The 26,323-nt window shown below is 40.9% G+C and overlaps 1 protein-coding gene across 1 annotated transcript in view; it reads left to right on the top strand.

Moving 5' to 3' along the window:
- Positions 1-712: 712 nt before the first annotated feature.
- The window catches only part of ARHGAP25 (Rho GTPase activating protein 25), a 91,365-nt gene continuing 65,754 nt past the window's right edge, over positions 713-26,323 (top strand). The window contains exon 1 of the mRNA XM_032177484.2: positions 713-1,162. Coding sequence (XP_032033375.1) covers positions 1,102-1,162 — 61 coding nt within the window. The 5' untranslated portion in view covers positions 713-1,101. The remainder of the gene's footprint in view (positions 1,163-26,323) is intronic.

The following is a 26,323-nucleotide window of genomic DNA, read 5'->3' as shown; positions in this document are numbered from 1 at the left end:
GGTGCAACCACTCTGTGTCAAACTCTGCACTAGATTCCTTTGCAAAAACCCCTTGAGTTGTGGTTATTATCAACCCCATTTTACTGATGAGGACATTAAGGTCTGGAAAGATTCAGTTGCTTGTTAAAAAGTTGAAGAGCTAGCAAATGGAAGCCCACACCATGTATGACAGCCCACACACCCCGATTCTAAAGCCCACACCCTGTGTACAATGCGAAAGAACCCTTAGGATATGTGAGTGGGTCGACCTAGCTTAAGTTGATTCATTAAGCCAAATACATCAAAACCCTCCCTACATCAGGCTGAGATCACTTGCAAATTTTATCCTGAGCAGCTGGAGAGCTTGCGACATGGTCCTTACAGCAGGAAGAATTTAAAAGAAGATAACTTTGGGGGAATGCTTGTTGTTTTTCTGACCATTTTTGGATGCTTGATCCGTTAGGTGAGGAAGAGGAGAGCTTAGAGTTGAAGTAGTTGATGGGAGTTTGGACGTTTTCTTTTAATTAAAACTGTAGCCTTTTATAACAGAAGCAACCATTCTGGTTTTTCAAGCATTTCCAAAAACCATTTTCTCAAGAAAGAGTGCTCATAATGTATCATCTTCACTGAACAGCCACCCACTTCCTCAAATGCAAGGAAGCAGACAGTTAAAACACACATACACACACACACACACACACACACACACACACACACACAACCGAGAGGCAGCAGTTGTTTATCACGACCTCAACTCAGTGAGGCCTGAGATTCTTTCGAAAAGGAGCTTTGCTTCCCATGACGCAGAGGGAAGTGTCAACTGGGATATTTCTGGTAAAACTGAAAGCAAGAAAAGCAGGGTGCTAGCCCCTGTGGGACTGAGGGTGGAGGCTGGGGGAGTTTGGGTGCCATCCTCCAGTGACAGATGGATGGACCTTTCATCTAAGAGAAAGGAGGAGACACGTTGGCAAATCAACCTCAAGCCTAAGATTGCCTGTGAAGCAATCATCAGGAGGAACAAAAACAGACACAAAAACAGAGAGAAAGAGCCAAAGGACAAGAAGGGCGCAAACTGTGACAGACTCACCGCTTCACTAACTACTCACTTAAACTGGAAGCAAAATGTCCCTAAAATTGCCAAGGAACTGGGATTTCAACCTGAAAGTGGAGGCTGCGAAAATAGGTATGGTTGGTGTCTTTTCGTTGCCTCTGTGATTCCTACGTATACTCGAGCACCATTTGCATGTTGGTCTGCAGGGAGCATAGTCTACTTAAAAATGGATCTCGCAGCAAATCCGAGTTTGAGGGACCATTTGCATTTAAATTGGCATTCCAGGTCCAAATTCTAAAATGCTGGGAGGGGGTTCTCTTTCATTTGGACAAAACAGTGGGATGGAACTCCTTGGTGTGCAGGATCTGGGGTACTTCGGATGATTTAAGGCTACAGATTACACAGAAAACTGTGAGTTTTTAGCAGATTCCATTTCCTTCCTGTTTGGAAACTCATCCATATTTTGAATGGTTCTGAACAGGAGCACAAAGACTAGAGTCTTTTGAGGTGCTCAATCTGTAAGTAAATTCAATGGGTGTTCTGTTTTGTGAGCCCAGGAGTCAAGGTGTATTAAAAGGTAGTAGCAAAAGGTAGACAACAAAAACAAGACAGGAACAGAAAAAAGTACTAAAGTATAATAAAGACCTTACATAATAAAGATATAATTAAAGGAACAGAATGGGAGGGAATTCTTATATGAGTTGGAAAAGAGATGTATTTTTTATTATTTTAAGGGAGACTGGCATATTTTCTGAGATAGTCTGGCCTTTAACCCATACTCTGTCCTTCTAATGATGATAGTGATACATTAAGTTTAATCTATATATTCATTATGAAGTTCTTTATATAGATTTCTTCTATTGCTAAATTGGTCACAGTAATTCACATCAGAGCAATCGGGCTGAAAACTATTGCCTACATTTATGTATCTCGCCCATACATGAGATAACTTCCTTGATATTAGATATAGATAAGTATTAAGGTGTTTCTAACAGCTTGGAGGAATTTTGCTTAGAACAAGGTTTAGATTTGAACCTCTAATGGGGTTAAGTGTGCTACTAAAATAAGTGCTCCATTGAAAAGTCACAAGCGGAGCATTAATGATGTAGGTCTGAGAAAGGATTTGAGAGAAAACAGAGTAATCAGAGAAGCCATTTATCTTGATAACCAGCAGAGATTAGCGTTCCCTAATCAAGCTATGAATGATTGTATGCTGAGGTCAGTTCAGAGAAAAGATAGTGTTCATACCTCTTACATAAGCAAGAGAGTTTCCTCCTAACTATCATTGATACAAATGTACTTGGCTAATGCTCAATCTATGTCATACAAATTGTATGGTTCTGTTCCTTTGAAAGTGTCCTGCTTCTACATAAATAAGGTCATTCTGCCTTCTCTCCACCTATGTTTGAACACAGGTTATTAGGGTCTTACTCTCTCCTTTGGTTTAAAAAACAAGAAAGTTGAGACAATTAATAGTTAAATGATTTTTTTCACAGATATAGGAAATTACCACACTAGAGCTCAAGACTGCATATACTCAGGTCTGGGATTTGATTGAGTGGATTTCATGATTTTTACCAATGTTTCTTAAAGCCTGGTCCCATAGGTAACCTATATCAGACTCACATCAAGTGCTGGCTAAAAATGCAGATTTCTGGGCACCATCCTTACAAAATCAGAATCTCTGGAGGGAGGCCCAGGATCCTGCATTTCAACAAGCACCCCGCACTTTCATCCTCACCCGAGGAAGAACTCCTGCTGTAGGTACTGTGGTCTATGTTCACTAGCCCCAGCAGACAGTTATCACCCATTTAGTATAGAGCACAGTGCTTGTTCTTAACTGGGCACACAATAAATATTTGTTGGCTGAATGAATGCTTCAGCCAACAAAAACAAGCAGATGATGTTATTTAGTATTACTTAATGAAAAAATAATAATAAGGACATAATGAAATACAGAGGAGCCCTTGTCATTATCCATGCTATCTACAAGTTTGTCACCCTGAAGGACTGGACGACAGTAGGATGCATTTATAAGTGTCACATGAACTAGAATTCAGATCATAAGCTGAGTCCTCTGAGGGGGGAGAGCCCTTGACTCAGTCACAGGACTTCCAGTCCCCTCTCCAGCATCCTGTGTCCAGGTGTAACTGTAGGAACTGGCTTACTAATATATTAAAGAAATTTACCTCTATTAGGAAGACCTGTGGAACTGGGAGTTATGTCAGGAAAGCTGACAATCTGTGGTTTTAACGTTTTCTCAACTTAGATACCATTGACATTTTGGGTTGGATAGTTTTTTGTTGTGGGGCCTGTCCTGCGGATTGTAGGATGTTTAGCAGAATCCTTGGCCTCTACCGACTAGGTGATGGTAACACCCCCCAACCACTACCAGTTGTGACAAATAAAACTGTCTTTACATATAGCCAAGTGTTCCTTGGGGATGGGGGTGAGGGTAATATCTTCTCTAATTGAGAACTCCTGGAGTAGATGATCCCCAAAAGGGTGGAATATAAGGTCACTTGGGACTAGAACCCAAATATTAACTCACTATTCACTCTGTAGCTCAATTTTTTGGAGGCTGTTATTGAGATCTGTCCTCAGGGAGCCAGGCCATAGCTTAGGAAGGACACTAGAATGGGCACTTGGTGAAATAGCAAGACACTGACCCAGAATGTGACCCAGGAAAGCGGCCCTAGCTTTTTTTAATGAGCTATGGTTCCAGTTTCCCCAGAATCTTGTGAGCTGGAGTGAAAGTGAAAGTCTCTGAGAGCGAGGGGAGGGACTCTCCACTGTACTTCCATCTCAGAGCTGAAGAGGGTCTTGCTGGATGGCAGACTCACCTGAGTCCACTACCACGAGTCTGACAGATTTTCATGCAGTGATGAAAAAAGTCACAGACCTTCCTGCATCTGACCTATTGATCCTGGTGGGAATAGGGGTTGGAAGAACAAGGAAAATGCAGAGCAAACAGTCTTGACTTGAGGTGGAGCCAAGAGCACACACTTCTTCCTTTGATCCTTTATCATTTTCAATTTTAGAATCATGACAGCCTTTCACTGCCTTCACGCAGTTACTCAAATATTTTGCTTGTTAATTTATGTGCCTTTTTAACTGAATTGTCATCACTGGAGGACAGGTCCAGACTTTCTGGACCTCTAGTCCCAGGTTACAGGGCTTTCTTGAAAGAGTTACATGGCTTCCCAATGACCAGGCCAGTCTACTTGAGCACATTTTGTGCCTTATTTGAACACTAAATTGCTGGTTCCCCAGGTTGGAGAATCCTGAAACTATATAGCCCATGGTGAACTGATTTGTGTTTGTTTGATGTTCAGCTTTCTGAACATCAGAAAGTGGTGAGAGCTTTCTTTACAATTCATTACCAAACTTACTATATGCTAACCAGACCAGCCTGGGTTATGGACTGAATGTGGTCTGTTTGCTGTGCCCGAAGTCTTTGCTTTCCATGAGTAGCCCCTGGTCCCTGGTAGATAAAGGTCCCCACACATGCAAGTAGAGTCACTGCTAAAAATACAAAAAATTAGCTGGGCATGGTGGTGGGCACCTGTAATCCCAGCTACTTGGGAGGCTGAGGCAGGAGAATTGCTTGAATCCGGGAGGCAGAGGTTGTAGTGAGCCACGATCATGCCACTGTACTTCAGCTTGGGTGACAGAGCAAGACTCAAGAAAAAAAAAAAAAAGCATATGAACATGGCCTTCCTTAGACAGTGAACAGCTACACAAGGGAGCTGTTCCTTCTAGGGCCCACTCTATTTTTATGCAGAGGTTACATTGCTATTGGTTGTTTAAGTAAAAATGTCTGTCCATATGTTGCTGTTGACTTAACATTTAGGCATAAATTAAATTCTCTCCACGAAGTGCATGCTTCCTGCTGCCCAGGCCAACAGCCTTCTGGCCATTTGAGGAAAAAGGACTGATGTCACCTCTGGGCCTTCTGCAGCAGCAGCAGAGTGGGGACCAATCTAAGTGGTGATGGGAAAACAGGACCTGGTTTTATATCCACTCATGCACAAAATTCCCCCTGTACATGCCAGATGAGGTCAACTTAGATTCTGTACTTTGTCTGAGACTGTGCACTTGGATGGGCACAGGCTAGCTCGATGGTTCTTGGTGCCTATGTGTCTGAAACTAGGCCAGGGTTAGGATGCCCAATGGCCCTGCCATGGATATACATCACTATAAGTCACTTCATTAATGGTAGTGCTGCCATCTCCCTGTCTCACACCTCACAGTTATGAAGTATCTTCATGTAGCATCCAATGGGAGAACTCTATGGAGACTCCACCAGCTGGAATGTGGTCCTTTTGAGTAAGGCCCACTATGGGGGTGTTGGAAAGATGCTGGGACCAACTGAGAGAAGTTAAGTTGATGAAAATGGTCCTATCACACACAAGGCAGCTTGAGGAAAGAATCCTGCATGAAGGTGCACCCCAGTCGAGTGGTCTGAACTTGTGTTAAGATACAAGAGATGGGAGGGAGTAAAGAGCAGAAGCAAAGTCCCAATGGTGGCCACAGCAATTGAGACCAACTAGTACCTGGAAGAGCATGATGGAGAGCCACAGCAAGGCACAGGCAGATTGTGGGGATTCTGTCACAGAGGATGGCATGGAAATTTTGTAGAGTCCCCAGACAGGAACTGAGATACAAAAGTTACAAAGAGAGAAATAATTGACATTTCTTGTGTTATGCTTTACTCATCATCCTTTTTCTCTTTGAAAGCTTGTTTAAAAACCAAAAGTCACTTTGCAAAGAAAAAAAATGATACCCATAGGTCTGGCAGACCTAGAATATAACTTCATCTTCTTTGAGGGACTGCAGTGCTTCCTCATTTCTAGTAAGACAGGAATGCAACTTACTGTGTTCTCTTTGTCTTGGCTGCCAGGAAGCTGAGCTAAATATGCAATATGAAGACAGTCCTGTAGGGCATACAGTTCAGTGGGGGCGGAGACAAGGAAACAACTGCAAAGCGGTAAGAGAGGTACTGTGATGAGAACAGCTATGGGAATCCCAGATGGTGCCTAAGAGGAATTCTGGCCCAACCACCCCTGTTCCCATCACTGCCATTCACCTTCTTTAAGATCTAGGTGCAGATGTTCTTGAGGGGCCCCCGACTCGCTGTCTTTCTCACAGTGATTTTACTTCACATTGTGTCTACTTTTTTGGAGAAGCAGAAGGCTTTATACTATGTATAGACCCTCTGCATGAAGGAATTAAATGGAAAGTCTTTATGATCTGGCCCTGCTTACCTGCCCACCTCTCTCTTGCCACCTTCCCTTCTCCTGCTGCACACTGGAGACTTCAGCCACATCCTCCCTTCTGTAGCTTCCAGCTCTTTCTCATCTGCCTGGAGCCCTCTCTCCATCTGGGTCTCCCTTACCACCACCCAGTTCCTACCCATGCTTTGGTCACAGTGTAAACATCTTGTCCACGGGGAGTCTCTAGGTCTTCTGCTCACTGGAGAGAGAGTATAATAATCCTTTCCCAGGCCATTTAAACAGAGAAGTTTACAGCTCTCAATACTATGGACTTCCTTTTAGATAAGAGCCATGAACATTCCTGAACATGCAGATATGAGTCAACCCCACAACTAACTGATCCTTTGGCTTTTGAACAAAATGAGTTGTTCTTAATACAGTACATAACACCAGCACTCTAGGCCCTCACTGGGGAGAATAACCTCAAATTGCCCAAAGAAAGGGGCTAAATTGTCCACTGACTCTTCTTGATAAAAATTGTGAAAGAAAGGAGGACGTGTGGTATAGGAAAGTGTGCATGAGCTTGGGACTCTGCTTTAAACAGCAGTGAATTTGGGGCAAGTTGCTTAGCTTCTACAAATGAGACTAGTAACACATATGCTGAAAGGAAGGAAATATTTCATGCATATGACATATGTTAGGTGCTCAGCAAACATCTGTTTCCTTTCTTTATAGACAGTCTCATTTCCAACCTCAGATCAGACTAGAAGCTGTACTTGGATTACATTATCTTGCTACCCTCACAGAATAGGGCTCACTGAGTTGTCTTTTAATGTTATATCTTCAGTTTATAGCTTTCCTGCAAGTAACGATTTCCCGAAATCTGCTCCTAACTGCACTGGAAAAATGAGAATGAAGAATGGAGAACGCCAGCGACTTCTATGTATAACTCTATGTGAGAAAGTTGCTTGGGAATTCAGTGCTCAGAAAATAACTGTGTCTTCTTTGAGGGACTGCAGTGCTTCCTCCTTTCTAGTAAGACAGGAGTGCAACTTACTGTGTTCTCCTCTTTGTCTTGGCTGCCAGGAAGCAGAGCTAAATTTGAAGCTGAGTCACAACTTCAATCAATCAAATCTAACGCCCATTTGATTAGCATACTTTTAGTCTTTGTCTTTGATCAGAGTTTATGTGTTCATTGCAAATAATTTCCATACTTTAAAAAATGTTATTATTTAAAAATACAGATGGGGGAGTCTCACTATATTGCCCAGGCTGGTCTCGAACTCCTGGGCCCAAGCAGTCCTCCTGCCTCAGTCTCCCAAAGTGCTGGGATTACATGCATGAGCCACCACACTCAGCTTCAGATTTCCTACTTTTTAGTAGAGACTGATCATTGCAATTTATCTAAGAAGGGTTCAAGGAATATTAAAATGTTGAAAGTTATTTCTTTTAGTTCATAAAGTAAAACACATTTCCATGACCACTCATATTCTTTACCTAGAGTTACATAAAATTATGCAATCTTCAGTACATTCAGACCAGTCATTTCATTTCATTCACTCATTGAGTCACTCATCATAAAACATGTATTTGCTCACTTGCATGTGATAGGTACTTAAGCAGCATTGCCCTGCTGTGCCTCTCATGCTGCAAGCACCCCTCACCACCCGTCCACCTTTCTAAAAGTGATGCTTAACTTTGCTACCACCATCTATTCTCCTTAAGCTGTGACTGACTAAGGTGACAGCTGCTGTACTCTCTCCTTTCCACACCGTACTACCCATCCACCCCCAAAACATGCACACAAGGATCTCAGCTCTGGATGGGGCTGCGATACCCCACTGCTGGAATTTTGGCCAATGGTGGCTGAACCATTTGCTTCCTTGTTGGTTTGGAGTTTCAAAGTGAAAGAGGAAGCATTAAGATATAGAGTTCCTGAGTCTGATGTGAATACTTTTTAATATTTTAAAATAATTTTATAAAGTTTACAAAAATAATTTTCTGACAAAGTGTAAACTAACCATAATGGAATGAGCCAGCTATCATACAGTGGTTAAAAAGCTGGCTTTGGGGCCAGATTGCCTGAATTTGAATCCCAGTATCATCGATCGGTCACTGTGTGCCGTTGGTCCTCAGGTTTTCCAACTGTAAAATGAGTGCAATCCTAGTGCTAACTCATGCAGTTATTGTGAGGATAAGAGAAGATGATCTATGTCAAACTTTAGCATAAGAGCTGGTATCTAGTAAGTGCTTCATAAACACTAGTAATTATTATTATCGTCATGGACATTAGCTATAATGGAGATCTGATATCAATTCCTTTGAATCAAGTCATTGGTGAAAACCACAGCCAGCAGTGCCAGGGTTTTGTTTGTCTTGATTAAGTTTAGTTCTTCATTCTTTTCTTTAGACATATGGTCTTTACAACATCTGCAGATATATCCTTTCCTGCCCAGTGTCTGTTCCTGGCTCACAGCACACATGCTGATCTGCAGTTGACTGGTCATGTTCTGTTTCTTACTCTTTATGCTTCCAAATGCCATATATTCACTTCCCTCTCAATTTGCATGAATTGTGTCCATTTTGTCTGCATGGCTATTCTTGTTTTCTTACTTTTTGCTTTGTTTTGTTTGTCTGTTTTTGCCAGTTATTTTCCAAATCAGTAAAATGCCTGAGTTGTGACTTTCTAGTAAGGATAATGATAGCTTCTGATAAGTTTCCTGCAGAATGCCTGCTATAGAAATGTCATTGTCTCTGTGCTATGACAGGAGCAGTTCTTCAAACTTGCCTTGCTTTGGGTAGGCAAAGAGTGACTCTGGGTTGTTTGCTCTGTGGGAGACCCTCCTCCATGACTTAGTGCTTCCTCCTCCAGAGCTGCCGACCGTCTCCTACTGTCACGTGTACCTCTGGCCACTGAAGTGAGGTTGGAAGTTAATAGTTTGGGCTTCAGGGGCTCAGTGTTTAACTGCTTGTGATCACTTACATGTGGGTTACAGCAGTGGCAGAGCAGTTTTTCCTATTAGCTGTAAGAGTCCTGTACCTGGCCTACCATTCTCTTTCGGATCATTGTTTGTAGATATAATTGTGGGGGAAGAGCAAGACCTTCAAAATGAGGCTCCCGCCTTTCTTGTCCTCAATTCTGCTGTTGCTACCCAAAGATTCTTGTGCATGCATTCTTCCCCTTTGACTGTCATTCTGCATTTGATTCCATGCACCTGGTCATTCAGAAGGCAGAAATCCACTTTACCAGTGGGTGAGGAATCTCCTTATGCAGACGTCTCAGAGTAAAGATGATAGCAGATGTAGAGTTGTCACCTCCAGTCCATTCTCAGCTCAGCCCTTGTGCTCTGTCCTGAGACCAACCTGTTTGATCTTGATTTTGGCACTGATCTTCTTCCTCTGAGCATTCCTCATTCTCCTTCCTAGGTAGAGTGACAGCTGGCCTGATTTGTCTGGGACTCAGGGGGTTTGTGGGACATGGAACTCAGTGTGAAAACCAGGAAAATAACCCTCAAATCAGATCTCTAAGCCCAGGGAAACAAAGCTGTAATTGTGATAGGTGCTCTGTATGTTTCTTGAATTGAATTTCCTGAGAAGCCACACAATTTATGGCAAAAATTGATTTAGGAGAAAATATCTTTAAACCTGGAGTCATTATTCTTTCTTTTTAGTACTCATGGTTAGAAATCCTTCCAAATTCATTTTTCAGCCTCCTTGAAACTGTCATGCTAGCTTCCTCCATCTGTTTTTATGAAATCTTTTAGTCTTGCTCACATTTTCTCCAGAAAGATCGGGAGCCACATCTGTCAGTGTATTGCAAGGTACTTCTTTCTAAAATCACACAAAAATTCCTACCCTTGTGGGTCCTATATCTGGCCCCTAAGTTTGCTATCCTGCTTTCTGGATATATATATATTTTTTCCAACTCTACCTCTCCCTTCCCATTTCCATGGCCACCACCCAGCTTGTCCTGGGAAGGCTTCCTGAATTACCCAGGTACAAGTAGTCCCTCTCCCTTCCATGAGATTGTACCGTTTTTTCTCATTTTTCTTCTATTCTGATTGACACATATTTATTGGACACCTACTATGTGCTGGACACTTTACTAGGCTCAGAATGTAAGAAGATGAAAAAGATTAAGATTCTGACAGTCTCATTAGAGACACTCTGAGGAAGCGGGGCTGTCTCACTAAAGGGAATTAGACATATGCAGCGTGACTGTGACTGTGACTTTTAAAAAGCTGACACAGGGTTTGTTCTGTAACAAAAACTTTTCTTGCCCCACTGGAGCCATAGCCCCTAGATATCTACAAGGGCCAAGTTTTTACATGTTCATTCAAGTCTATATGCTCCTTCCAAAAAGCCACAAATCAAGCTTCTAATCCCACATTGTTATTCCGATTTAGAGCCAGTAGAGAGTGCCCGCAGACAATGCAGTTGCATTCCCACCAATAAATGTGGTCTATTTTCATTATTTCTCCCCAGAAAACCCTGAATTTAACCAGTTTTCTGGCCAGCACAAAATTATCCCAATCTCATTCTTCTGTGGCCTGAAATGCCCAGCCTGGTAATGAAAGTGATTGATAATGTAGTCAACTTTGTGTCTTCACAGATAAAAAGTAAGATTCCAGATAAAAATCATTTCCTGAAAGAAAAACAAAAAAGGACACTTAACTATGAAGCCATGCCTAAGTGTGGTAGGTAGTCTTTGACAATGAGGCCCCTAAAGGCAGATGGGCCTGGGTTTGATTTCCAGCTCAACCTTTTCTCACTTCTTTGACTTTGGGCAAGTCACTTTAATGTCTCTGTGTCTCAGTTTTCTCATCTGAAAAATGGGGCCGGTAGTTCCACCTCCTTTGCAGAGCTGTTAGATAATACTTCCTCCAATCAGCTTAGCCACTCATAGTCATAAATAAACCATGTCACCCCCTATAATTGTACCACCTCTGAAATCTCACTTTCACACTTCCCACCCTGTGCCCACCACATCCTAGGTGCCCAGCTCACCCACTCCAGCAATTCTCTGGCACTACCTCAGTGAGCCACCATTCCATTGGTCCCACCATTTTTTCACTATCAGTCACCCCATTAAGTCCTCCTTACCTCAGATTCATAACTAGCATTAAATCTACTACTGAACATGCACCCTTAAATTCTCTGGCCATTTTTCCTCATCATAACCCCTAACCCTGTTTAAACCCAATAATCCACCTTCTTAGTGCCTGTAACTGGACAGCTGAACGTCGCTGGAGAAAATCACCCCTGAGCTGCCTGGATTCACTTTGAGTTTATGACCAGTCATTTTAGGTGGGCACTCAACAGAGCCAGACAAACTTACTACGCCTACTGTCTTAATCCACTAGTGCTGCTATAACTAAATACCTGAGACTGGATAATTTATATAGAACAGACAATTATTTATTACAATTCTGGAGGCTGGCAAGTCCAAGACCAAGGTGCTTTCAAGATCCGTGTCTGGTGAAGGCTCATTCCTTGTAGATGATGCTGTCTCAGTGGTGTCACATGGCAGAAAGGAATGGGAGGGCAAAAGGGAGGAGTGCCGTGACCTCACATGATGGAAGAGCAGAAGAGGGTGAACCCACTCCTTCAAGCCCTTTTATGAGGATCCTAACACCATCCATCAGAGCAGAGCTGTCATGACCTAATCACCTCCCAAGGGCCATACCTCTTAATACTGTTGCATTGGAGATGAAGTTTCAGCATGAATTTTGGAGGGGACACCATCATTTAAACTATAGCACATACCTGGTAAATTCACTTTCATTTTCCCCAAAACTTTTACGCCTACTTTTTAATTTTCTCCTCAAGGCCATAACACTTCCTTCTGCCGTCACTCTCACTGATAACATTCATAGAGAAAAATATGTACAACTAAGTGAGAATTACTCAATTTTCCTACCACCAAAAGTTTTCGCCTACCCACATCTTTATCTCCAGTGCTGCCCATAGGCCTGGACAACAGGGGCATCCATTGGAGACATGTATTTTAGAGGGTCCTGCTCTTTTCTTGCTTCATCTGTACTCCTTCCTCCTCACAGGGCCAGGAGTCTGGTCAAGGGGACATGCCCACCTAGACCCTGTGCCCTGCCTGCCTTCTAGACCATCTAAGATTGTGAAATTCCCTACGCAGATGGCCAGGAGCTGCAAGAATGTTTTCCTAGGTCCTCCCAGTGGTTTTTCTGCAGATGGTTGATTGCAGAGAGGCCCAGAACAAAGTTCGGATGTCTGGGCTGGGGTGTCCACATTCATGTGTGTGAGGTCCCTGACTGTGAAAAATGGAACTGGAGATGGAGGGAGAAGGGGCATGGGTTTAAAGACAGGGACCCCCCCAGGGCCAGGCGCGGTGGCTCACGCTTGTAATCCCAGCACTTTGGGAGGCCAAGGCAGGCGGATCACCTGAGGTTGGGAGTTCAAGACCAGACTGACCAACATGGAGAAACCCCGTCTCTACTAAAAATACAAAAAATTAGCTGGGTTTAGTGACGCATGCCTGTAATCCCACCTACTCGGGAGGCTGAGGCAGGAGAATCGCTTGAACCCGGGAGGCAGAGGTTGTGGTGAGCCGAGATTGGGCCACTGTACTCCAGCCCAGGCAACAAGAGTGAAACTCCATCTCAAAAAAAAAAAAAAAAAAAAGAAGACAGGTACCCCCATGTATCTTCTTGACACAGGCTTTCAAATGTAAGTGATTCCTGATTCCTTCTCACTCATCAGTCAGCCCAATTAAGCATCTGTCCTCATCTTACTCAAGTGTCCTGCAGCATTTGACACAATCAGGCATTTTCTCCTTGAAAAAAATTTTTTAGACTTCCTTCACACCATGCCCCTGGCTTTCCCTCACCTCATTAGTTACTCTTTCTGAGTCTGCTTTCATGAAGTCTCCTTCTCTACCAGATCTCTTAACAATTAAGTGTCCCAAGCAGGACTGGCCACATCATTCGTGGAGCCTAGTACAAAATGAAAATGTGGGGTCCCTTGATCAAAAATTATTAAGAATTTCAACATAGTGACAGCAAAGCATTAAACCAAGTGTAGGGACCATCTAAGCATGGAGCCCTGTATGACTGTACAGGTTTTCTGTGAAGCTGGCCCCGGTCCCAGGGCTCAGTCCCCCTGTCCTCTTCTGTTTATCCAACCTTAAAACCTTTAAAGCCCTTTCCATGGCTTTAAGTCCTACCCTAACTTTCGTACATTAGCTCCAACTTCTCTTCTGGGTTCTGGATGGCCCCACATCTCCACCTGAATATCTCACAGGCTTCCCTCCCCCAGTGTGTCCAACACAGAATTCTGAATCATCCCTCTTCCCACCCTCCCACACCCAGTTCACCTGCCCTTTGCAAAAGGCTCTACTATTCACCGAGTTGCTCAGGCTAAAAACCTAGAGTCATCTTCTATTCGTGTTTTCCCCTTCCACTCCAGATCTAATCCACCAGAAAAGACTTTTGGATTCACCACCAATTTATGCCCTTAATCTGACTATTTCCATTATCTCCAATGCTGTAACACCACCATTTCTTGCCTAGTCTAGGAAATAGTTAGCTGACTTGGCTTCCTGCCTCCACTCTTGTCCTGGACCATGTATTTTCTGCACGGTGGCCAGACTCAACATCTTTTAAAAGTGGAAATCAAATATGTCAGTTCCTCATTAAAATTTTAAGTATACTTAGGATTAAATTCAAACTCATGATCCCTGCCCATGGCATCAGGCCCCTGCCCTTCTCTCTTCACCCACCTGTAGTCCTCTACTCCTCCCACACTGTGTCCCAGCCGCACTCTCCTTCTATTAACAGTTTTCTGAACATCTAGTGCTCATAGCCACCACCTCAAGGCCTGTCTGCTGTTCTCCCTGAAATGTGCTTCCCAGGTCTTATCATGGCCTTTCCTCCACTCCATCCAGTTTTAGTTCAAATATTATCTCTTCAAAGAGATCTTTCCTGACTCTAGCACCTAGTATAATTAGCTATAATTAGCCCCTGCAACTCCAATCTGTCTTTATCCCATTATCTTACATTTTTTCTTTATACTGTTATTTGTGCCTGAAACGATCTCATTCCTTTGCATGTTTGCACTAGATCATAAGCTTCTGAAGGCAGGGCTTTGCCTGTTTCATGCACTTTTAGATAGTCACTGCCAAGAACAGTTTCCGGCACATTATAGGTACCAAAGAGATTTTTGTGGAATAGCCTGTGGCCTGTTAACTTTTCTCCAGCCCAGTGAAATTGAGTAAGTTAAAATGAATCCGAAGCATTTTTTTTTCCTGTCTTTATTAGTGATTGAACAACGGTTTGGTCCAGAGAGAGATATTTCTGACTTTCTTATGGAGAGGGAAGTGGGGCTTTCGGTTTCTGAAGCTAATTTGGAACAGCATATGGGTGACTGAGCATTTAGCTATCCCCAAGGGCAGTCAGGGCTTATGTCATTAAGGCTTAGACTGCTGAACAGAGCTACAAGGGGTATGTCTTGCTCCTGTAATCAAAGTCTTCTTGATGACTGAAAGTCAAGTGTGGGCAAAGAAATCCTTCAGACTCAGGGGTCCCGGGAAAAGCAGCCTTACTCAGGAATCCAAACATGAAAGTTAAACCTCAGTTTTGTAGTATGGGCAGTTAGGTTAAGTGGGTAACTGTGATTAGAGGTGAGGATGGGCAAGGGAGAGGAAGAAAGAAAGACAGAGAAGCTTAGAGAGAGAGGGAGAGAGACACCAGCATACAAGCGTGAGGGAGAGGCAGATGGAAGGAAGAAGGAGGAGGGACGAGTGGAGGATGGACGTGGGCGGAAGAGAGGACCAATTGCATTGGGCCCTATGCTTAGAAGGGCTCCACGCTGAATTTGATGTTTTGTTGTGACCATCCTAAAATTCTTAATGATTTTTGAACAAGGGGCTCTACATTTTCATTATGTACTGGGATCTGCAAATTATGTAGCTGACTGACATTCTGCCACCTTGTATCCCAGGAACTAGGTCATCTTTGAGTCATCTCTTGGCCTCATGACCTCCCCCTACCCCAACTGACTGCACCATCAGGCCTGTCCATCTCCTACCTGGATCTCACATTCATCCACTTCTCTTATCTCCCTTTCAAGCCTAGATTCCACTATAAGCCTCTTAACCATTTCCCATCTTGCAGTTTTCATGTCCTTTAATTTATTCTCTGTGAACACCCCAGTGCTTGCGAGTGTCAATAGTTTCGTTGATCAGAGCAGTCACCCTGGGGCTAAAGGGAATCAGGCAAAGGCAGCTTCAGTGCTTGAGCTGAACATTCTCAACTGCTCCACTGAGGTAGTGGTTACCAAACGTGGCTGTCCTGGGGAGGTTTAAAAAAATTCACCTGCCCAGGTTCCACTCCAGAGACACTGATTTAAGTAACAAGGGCTGTGGTCTAGGTATTCGAACTTTTCTAAGCTCCCAAGTGACTGGATATGCAGCAAAGTTTGTGATCTGCCACCATAAGTGTTGCTAAGACCCAGAGCCACAGCACAATGGCAACACATTCCCAAAATGTTTGCAATTGTGTTACTTTATCATAGTGGTTTTGAGTTTTGCAAAATTTTCTTCTCTGAAAATATACATTAAAACATTATTTAATATTCCATAGTACAGCTTTGAGTAACCTGGCCCTTTTTTAAATTTTATTTTTTAAAGAGACAGGGTCTTGCTCTGTCGCCCAGGCTGGAGTACAGCTGTGTGATCACAGCTCACTGCAGCCTCAACATCCTGGGCTCAAGCGATCCTCACACCCCAGCCTCCCAAGTAGCTGGGACCACAGGCGTGCACCGCCATGCCCGGCTGATTTTATTATTTATTTATTTATTTATTTGTAGAGGTGAGGTCTCGCTCTGTTGCCCAGCTGGTCTTGGACTCCTGGCCCCAAGTGATTCTCCCACCTTGGCCTCCCCAAGACATGAGCCACTGCGCCCAGTCCCATGAAGCCACTTTTTTTTTTTTTTTTTGAGACAGAGTTTCGCTCTTATCACCCAGGCTGGAGTGCAATGACGTGATCTCGGCTCACCGCAACCTCTGCCTCCCTGGTTCAAGCGATTCTTCTGTTTCAGCCTCCTGAGTAGCTGGGACTACAGGCACCTGTCACCACGCTCAGCTAATTTTTGTATTTTTAGTAGAGACCGGGTTTTGCTATGTCGGCCAGGCTGCTCTCAAACTCCTGACCTCAGGTGATCCTCCTGCCTCGGCCTCCCAAAGTGCTGGGATTGCAGGCATGAGTCACTGCACCCGGCTGAGCAGTTTTTAATTTTTGGAAAATGTGTACTTCCACTGTGAGAGGCGTCTGTGTGTGTGGGTTGTGGTTTGAGTGCCCTGAATTAGTTAAAGGCATTCCTTCTTCTCTGCGGTTCCCTGCAGACCTGACTGTCTGTGATTCTGCAGATGTCAGGGCTGTACAGAAGAGGGTGGAGGCCGGGCCGGCCCCTGCTCCTGCTCACAGAGGGAATTAGTGTCAGAAGTGATGTGTTAAGGGGTTACTGAAACCAAAGGTGAAAGCTTTTTGCTTATAATGCGAGTAGTGAGAAGGAGGCACTAATAATAGTTATTAATGCCACTTGTCAGCAGGCCCCTGGAAAATAGGACAATACATCCTTTCTCTCCCAGCAAGTCCAGCTGACATTTATTTCACCTGCTTTAAGCACGAATTACCTGTGGAGTAACCTAGGACTTGTTTTTGGAATAACATTGCAGACTCCAAAAACTGTATACCGCTTCTGACTCTTTCAATGTCTTTCACTTGTACACAGTGTCTCATTCCATCCTAAGAGGGGTTAAAGGATGCTCATCCTCACGCTGAGCCCAGGGAGGGTGCAGGACTTGCTCAATCACCCAGCCAATGGGGGGTGCTGGCCTAATCCCAGGCAGTATTCTCACTCCCAACCCAAACCTATTGTTGGTCCTCTAGCGACTTTGGATAGAAACCAGAGGAGAATAAGAAAGGCCAGGAAAAACTCAGGCATGTAAAACAAGGAACCAATTTTAAGGTGGAAAGCTAAGGTGGAGATACACAGCATGTATAAGTACAACTAAAGATCCATGGGCATTTGGCACATTTTAGAGGACATTAAGATTCTTACTATCCTCCAGTTAAAGTAGATTTCCTCCTATTCTCACACCTGCCCTTGCCATTTTCCCTTTCTGTTCCAAACGACTTCAGAATGGCTGACAATTACACCCAGCTAACATCTGTATCAGGTTTATATTCAGTGTCTTCCCCTTTTTGTCCATGGATTAGCTTCAGTAAGCCCAAAACCCTCTAGAAATTGTATGAAAAATTATATGCATATAGGCAGATTCTCAAAGGGGCCTGTAATCTCACAAAGGTTAAAACCATTGCTTTATGTTTCCAAGTACAGAAAAGCTCCTCATTAAGTAATCCTGTAATAATTAGTCTTCCTGGTCTGGACCAATCCAAGAGCGACAACTAACTGGGAAAATCCTAGGCTGGCCTGCTGAAGGCTGGTCCTGGCCAGCCACAGGCCCGCATCCTGTTCATTGAGAGATGTAAACTGACGCTGGGAGTGGCCACTAGATGGCGGCAAACTCAGCCAAATTTGGCATGGGCTTCGGTTGGCGCTACCCACTGGCAAGCTGTGCAGGTTCCTGGCAGCCATTTCATTAACTTCAGAATAACGCGACCATGAATGGTTGATTGAATTTTAGACCCCCACGTAAAATCCTTCTGGACCCCACTTATTGTGTTGGGGCAGGGATTTACTGTTCTTTCAATTTACTTGGTTTTTATAAAGCATAGGGGGGGGCAGCAAAATTACCCTCCACGTCCTGACATCTCTAAGGGAATAAAGCTTGGGACTGCTGTAAATAAGGAAAACTTGTTAAAGTTCATGAAATCAGCTATGGAAATTGTGGAACATAAGTCATGGTTCCATTTGTTTTATAGAAGTGTAAAAAATGAAATCTGTTCTTCAAGATAGAAAAAAAAAAGAGAAATACTATGAATTCCATTTAAAGGAGACACCTGCCATTTCTGTTTCCAAGTTCCCCTGGGGCCTACAGCCTTTTATTTGATAGTAGGTTTCTAGAGGAGCGGTGGCATTATTGGTACCTTACAGATAAATGTAATGGGCTGCTTTAGGGCTGTCTTCCCAACTCCACCTCTCTAAGGGCTCCTGACCCAGTCTCCAAGGATGGCCACTGGCTTGAACTTTGGCTTGAACATTCCGCCTTGGACATAGCCAACTAGAACAGCTGACTCAAGCTGTGTCTATCTCATTTCCCCTCAGTGTGAGGTTCACAGAGAATGGGCATTTGTGAGTGAGTACTGGAAATCAGAGGGCACTAAGAGGAAGGTCTTTGAACTGTGTTGAGAACTCAAAACCTGCAAAATCTGCCTTGATTTCTATTCTTCCTGAGCCGTGATTTCCAAACCCCCAAATTTCCCTAGATTTTGTGAAATAATATACTATGCTTTAAAAATTACACACACATAAATATTATATACATAATATATATACAAAGAGATAGATAGATACATAGATAGATATCAGGGTTTCCCAACCTCATCACTATTTTGATCCAAATAATTCAGATAATTCTTTATTGTTGGGGGCCATCCTATGCATTGTAGGGTAGTCCCTGGACTTTACCCAGCTGATGACAGCATCAAACCTCCCAGTTATGACAATCAAAAATACCTCCAGACATAGCCAAATATCCACTTGGGGTGGATGGGTGAGTGATAAAACCACCCCCTAGTTGAGAACTATTAACTATCTATCCTTCTATTTATCTGTATCTAGATTAACCCATCTTGATTTGGTATCTGTTTTTTGCAACCAAGATATTAACTAAGACAATGGGAAAATAAACACGTAGAGAAATTATGTGAAATGCTCATATAGTAACACAGCAAGTTACTGTATGGCAGAATCAGGACTAGATCCCAGACCTCCTGAACATTAGTAGGCTTTCTGCTACTTTCCACAAGAGAACTCCTGTGCAGGGCCTTTAACCACACCAACTTGCCCAGCATCTTGCTCTCCTTTATATTAAAACTCAGTACTACTTGAATTATGGAAGGAAACACTACTGGCTACATTTTCTTATTTGTTCGGGTCACCAAAATAAATAATGTGGGTGGGGATCATGGTAGGGCTTTCTTCACAGGAAGTTGAAGCAGTGTGGGCTCGTTGCCAGGCATGGCATCGCATGGCTTTCCCTAGCACCTGTGAAAAGAGCAAGCTAAATGAAGGGGTGCTATCAGTCCACTCTGAAATGTTACTCCCAGATCACTGGGGTAGATTTAGCTTGATGTTGCTCTTGAATGTCGTCTTTCCCACGTTCCCGTGTTTTTTCAGGTTACTTACCTCAACAAGTTGCTGTAGAATAGTAAATACCACTTTATTTTTTTCATTCAGAACTTGCATTATCTGTGGAAACATTTGAAGGTCGTCTTTCCCACGTTCCCGTGTTTTTTCAGGTTACTTACCTCAACAAGTTGCTGTAGAATAGTAAATACCGCTTTATTTTTTTCATTCAGAACTTGCATTATCTGTGGAAACATTTGAAGGTCAGGAGGAGGTGAGAATGTCAGCTCTGTGTAACAAATGTGCAATAAATGTGAGCAAATGAAAACAATGTTTTTAAATGGTCATTCAGTAAGACTTTTTTTTTTTTTTTTGAGATGCAGTCTTGCTCTGTCACCCAGGCTGGAGTGCAGTGGTGCAATCTCTGCTCACTGCAAGCCCCGCCTCCCGGGTTCACGCCATTCTCCTGCCTCAGCCTCCCAAGTAGCTGGGACTACAGGCGCCCGCCGCCTTCCCCAGCTAATTTTTTTGTATTTTTAGTAGAGACGGGGTTTCACCATGTTAGCCAGGATGGTCTCGATCTCCTGACCATTTTAAACTGCAATTAGATGGGTTTCGTTAAATACATACAGCCACATAACAACCACCACAATCGAGTTCCATCACTGTAAAAAATATGCTACTCTCATCTATTTCTAGTCAGCCCCTCTCACCCAGCCCAAACCTTGGACAACCGCTCATCTGTTATCTGTTTCTATGCTTTTGCTTTTTTCGAAATGTCATATAAATGAAACTATAATGTGTGTTTTTTGAAGCCTGGGTGCTTTTATTCAGCACAATGCATTTGAGATTCATCCACGTTATTACCTGTATAGATAGTTTTGTCCTTTTTATTGTTGAGTGGTATTCTATTGTATGAATGTATCTACTCATCACTTGAAAGATATTGGGACTGCCTCTAACTTTTAGATATTATGAATAAACTGCTGTAAATATTTGCTTATAAGTTTGTGTGAGCATAATGTTTTATCTCTTTTGGGTAAATATTGAGGAGTGCTACTGCTGGATCATATGATAGGTATATATTTAACTTTATCAGAAGCTACGAAATTGTTTCCCAAAGGGGCTGTATCATTTATATTCCTACTGGCCACGTATAGAAATTCTGGCTGTTTCTAATTCTCACTGATCCTTGATATTGTTAGTTTTTTAAAAATTTATGTTAGTTATTCTAATATATTTGTAGTAGTATCTCATCTTGATTTTAATTTACATTTTCCTAATGACTAAGGCTGTTTGGCATCATTTCATTTGGTAAAGTCTCAGATCAAATATTTTGCTCATTAAAAAATTTTCTTGTTTTCTTATTGTTGAGTTTTGTCCTTTTTCAGACATATGATCTGCAAATATTTTCTCCCAACCTGTGGCTTGCTTTTCACTCTCTTAGTGCTTGCTTTTCATTCTGTTAGTTTTAATTTGATGAAGTCAAATATCACGTTTTTCTTTTATGGATTGTGCTTTTGGTGTCAAGAGTTGTTTTTGATAACCTCAATCCAGTATATTCTGTAAATATTGAATACATTTCATAAATATTATAGACTCTTTGAGTCTTTTGTTCAACTCCTGCCTGCAATGGTTTGCAAACATTTTCTTTTATTTTTTCTCTCCAGCACTGCCCACATGAACACACCCACACACTTAAGCATTATAAACACAGATTTCCTGTGTTACTCTGAACTCTCAACCCTCCTTTTCCAGGCCTCCTCCCAGAGATCATAAAAGCCACATTTTCCAAAATATCTTTTATCACTCAGAGAAAAGTGCTGGAAGATTGTAATGACCAGTGCTATTTTTATGGCAGAATACTCCAAAATAAAAAAATATATATATCATACCGGATTCTCCTTTTCAAAATTATGCGAGTTAATTCAAAATGGCATTCTGAAAACTCACCCGCTTCCAATCCATCAATCCTGGGTATAACATAATACATGCTATGTATTAATTGAATTTAATGTTAAAGTCAATTAATTAGCTACATTTATCTATTTGTATTTTGAAACCTCTTCCCATATATTAAAAGGAACAGAAATTTTTGCATGCTTTTTCTTGAGTCTGAGTACAACTTCTACCTACTGCTCTTGGGTCGGATTTCAAGTTGGCTTGTTTCACAGTTGATACAATAAGAAAATGCCAAGAAAGAAGAGTGGGGGTAATGGTTGAGTTAAAAAGTTGAAAGTGGAAAAAATTGACTCATTCTTGATCATACGGAGCAAATCTCTCTCATTTCTACAATTTTACATTAAGATATTTACTATTTCTTTTCTAAATGTACCGTAAACCAGCTTATTATAAAACATGTTATTTTATGTTTGATGAATCTCTATTTGGTACATGCATTAAATTTAATGAAATTATACCCTTAAAACATAGCCCATAGAGGATCATGTGAAGATGGTAGAATCTATCTCCCCACCTAGACAACAATTACTCTTTCCAAGCCTGTCTGATGTATCTATTTTGGAACCCTGGTGTCTAATCAAAACTGGCAACTTCCAGAAGGAGGCTTGGACAGTGACTTGTACTTAATTTCAGTAAGTTTCAGCTCTCAACACAATAGTGATGACACATCCTCTACCCCTAGCCCTGTGGCAGGCTTTCCAGATGTGCATACATTCCAGTAGCAGCTTGTGCTCAACGTGCAGGAGCCAGAATGGGAAAAATGAACCCTGTACTACAAATAACAGGGATCTACGTTGTGATCACTGATTCCCGCCTCTGATCACTGAGGTACAGACAAAGAAATGGCAACACATGGTGACTTCCAGGAGATTTAAAGAGCTTGTGCCTTTTCCTGTGTCTCCTTCATTTTTCTCCTTTTCCCATTTTGGGAGCCAGACATTCAAGACTAAGACATTCAAAAGCAACCACACATATGGGGTAAGTTGGAAAGAACTTGCCCAGGGGAAGGTGCAGCTTCAGAAAAGACTTAAGAAGACTCTAAGTTTGCAGCTCAGGCTGATCCTTGGTAACCTACAACAATTACAACAAACAAACAAAATCCAGCAAATCTTTGAGGAAGGGAGACAATCTGATTTCCAGAGTTACCATATCATTACATTCAGATATCCAGTTTTTAGCAAAAAATTATGAGGCATAAAAAGAAACAAAAAAGTATGGCCCACTTAAAGGGGAAAACAAAGACCAACAGAAACTGTTCCTGACAAAGACCTGATGGCACATCTACTAGACAAAGACTTTTTAAAAAATCTTAAAGATGCTTAAAAAACTAAAGGAAAATGTGGAGAAAGTCAAGAAAATTATGTATGCATTAAATGAAAATATCAAACAAGAGATAGAAAACATAAGAAAGAAACCAAAAAGAAATGCTGGAGCTGAAAAGTACAATAACTGAAATGAAAATTTTATTAGAGCGATTCAAAGGCAGATTTGAGCAGGCAGAAGAAAGAATCAACAAACTTGTAAATAGGACAGTGAAAATTACCAAGTATGAGAAATAAAAAGAAAAAAGATGTAAGAAAAATGATCAGAGCCTAAGAGACATCTGGGGTACCATTAAGTGGACCAGCTTACTCATTGTGGGAGTCCTAAAAGGAAAAGAGAGAAGAGTGTAGAGATAATATTTGAAGAAATAATGATGGAAAACCTCCCAAATTTGATGAAAGACATGAATATAAACATCCAAGAAGTTCAGTGGCAGGTGATGAACTCAAAGAGACCCACATCGAGACACATTATAATCAAACTATCAAAAGTCAAAGACAAAGAGAGAATTTTGAAAGCAGTGAGGGAAAACTGATTTGTCTCATACAAGGGATTTTTAGTAAGATTATGAGCAAATTTATCACCAGAAACTTTGAAGGCCAGAAGGTAGTGGTCTGATATATTTAAAGTGCTATTTTTTTGGCTGTCAATTAGAAATTTTATACCCAGAAAAAAATATTCTCCAAAAGCAAGGGAGAAATTAAGACATTCTCAGATAAACAGAAGCTGAAGGAGTTTTTTACCTGTCTTTGCAGTAAATGCTAAAGGGAGTCCTTCCTGCAGGTTGATATACAAGGACACTAAACAGTACCTTGATGCCATATGAAGAAAAAAAGATCTCAGCAAAGGTAAATACATCTACAATTATAAAAGTCAGAATTACTATAATGATGGTATGTAACTCCACCTTTTGTTTTCTGCATGATTTAAAGGACAAATCATTTTAAAAACAATTATTAGTCTAGAAGCTAGTGTTATTATCAGTCTGGTTTGTAATTTCACATTTTGTTTTCTACACAATTGTGGAGACATGAAAAATTATTCGTATATAAAGGTATAATTTTGAGAGATTTACAACTTAAAGGGGTGGGGCGCAGAGCTGTTAAAGCAGCAGAGTATTTGTATGTTATTAAAGTTAAGTTCATATAAATTTAAACTAGAATATCATCACTTTAGGATATTAAATGTAATCCCAATTGTAATCAAAGGAAAATAACTAAATAGTACATATGTACACATACATGAAGGAAGAAAGTTAAACCTTTCACTACAAAAAAATCAGCTACACAAAAGAAGATAGTAATGCAGGGAATGGAGGACAAAAAAAGCTGTAAGGTATGTAGAAAATAAATAGCAAATTACAGAAGTAGGTTGCTCCTTGTCAGTAATTACATTAAATGTAAATTAGACTTAGCTCACCATTAAAAAGACAAAGATTGGCAGAATGAATAAGAAAACAGCCCAACTATATGCTGTCTATAAGAGACTCACTTTAGATCCCAAGATACAAATAGATTGAAAGTGAAGATAGAAAAGGATATTTCACGCAAATAGTAACCAAAAGAGAATGAGTGACTATACTAATATCAAACAAAATGAACTTTAAATTTAACAAATGCTATAAGAAACAAAGAAAAACATTATACATTAATAGATTGCTTAGTATGGTGAGAAGATATAACAATAATAAACATTTACACGTCTGATAACAGACCATAAATATATATAAAGCAAGCATTGATAAAATTGAAGGGAGAAATAGACAGTTCTATAATAATGTTGGAGACTTCAATACTCCACTCCAATAATGAATATAACAACCAGACAGAAGATAAGTGAAGAAATAGAAGACTTGAACAACACAATAAACCAACTAGATCTAAGAGACATATACAGAACACTCTATCCAACAACAAAATACACATTCTTGTCAAGTGCACATGGATATTTTCTAGGATAGACCATATATTAGGACACAGTTTAAGTCTCAATAGATTTTAAAAGGTAGGTATCATACAAAGTATCTTCTCCAGCCACAATGGGATAAAGTTAGAAACTAATAAGAGGAGAACTAGAAAATTCTCAAAATTGTAGAAATTAAACAATACACTGTTAAACAAACAATAGATCAAGGAAGAAACCACAAGGATGGTTAGAAAATACTTAGAGGTGAATGAAAACAAAAACACTACATGTCAAAACTATGGAAAACAGAGAAAGCAGGAGTAAGAGGGAAATTGATAGATTTAAATACTTACATTAAAAAGAAGAAAGATCCCAAATCAACAACTGAACTTTATAATTTAAGAAACTAGAAAAAGAAAGGAAAAACTAAACCCAAAGCTAGCAGAAGGAAGGAAATAATAAAGATTGTAACAGAGATAAATGAAATATAGAATATAAAAATAATAGAGAAAATTAACAAAACCAAAACTTGGCTCTTCAAAAAGGTCGATAAAATTTACAAACCTTTAGGTAGATAGATAATGAAAAAAACAAAGAAGATTCAAATTACTAAATTCAGAAATGAAAGTGAGGGTATTACCACCTATTCTACAGAAATAAAAAGAATTATAAAACTACTATAAGCAATTGTACACGAACAAATTTGATAACCTAGATTCAATGGAAAAATTCTTAGAGACACAAAACCTATCAAGCCTAAACTAAAAGAATAGTTTTAGTTTAGAAAAGAATAAAATCTGAGTATACCTCTAACCACAGCAATTCAGTCAATAATCAAAAATCTCCTAACGAAGTAAAGACCTGATGTCTTCACCAGTGTGTTCTACCAAACATCTAAAGAAGAACTAATACCAATCTCTTTGAAACTTCTCAAAAGAAAAACAAGGGAAACTTCCTAACTCATTCTACATTACCTTGATATTAAAGCCAGACAACAACATTTCTAAAGAACTAATACCAGTCTCTTTGAAACTTTTCAAAAGAATCGAAAAAGAAGGGAAACTTCCTAACTCATTCTACATTACCTTGATATTAAAGCCAGACAACATCACAAAAAAACTGCAGACCAATATCCCTTATAACATTGATGTAAAAATCCTCAACAAAATGCTACAATAGAAAACTGACTGCAACTGCACATTAAAAAATTATACACCCAGACCAAATGGGATTTATTCTTGGAATGCAAGGCTGATTCAACCTAGAAAAATCAATCAATTTCATTAATGCATCTCATTAACAGAATGAAGAGGAAAAACATATGATCATCTCAAATGATAGTCATGTGTTTGACAAGATTCAACATTCTTTCATGATAAAAACACTCAATAAACCAGAAATAGAAGGAATCTATCTCAATGTAATAAAAGTCATATGTAAATAACCCACAGTGAACATCATACTCAACGTTGAAAGACTCTAAGCTTTTACTCTGAGATCAGGAACAAGGCAAGAATGCCCACTTTTGCAACTTCTATGCAATGTAATACTTGAAACCCTAGACAGAGCAACTAGGTAAGGGAGAGAAATAAAAAGTATCCGC

Source organism: Hylobates moloch, unplaced genomic scaffold, assembly GCF_009828535.3.
Source record: "Hylobates moloch isolate HMO894 unplaced genomic scaffold, HMol_V3 SCAFFOLD_15, whole genome shotgun sequence".
Lineage (NCBI taxonomy): Eukaryota > Metazoa > Chordata > Mammalia > Primates > Hylobatidae > Hylobates > Hylobates moloch.
This window is presented reverse-complemented; position numbering and strand designations above follow the sequence as displayed.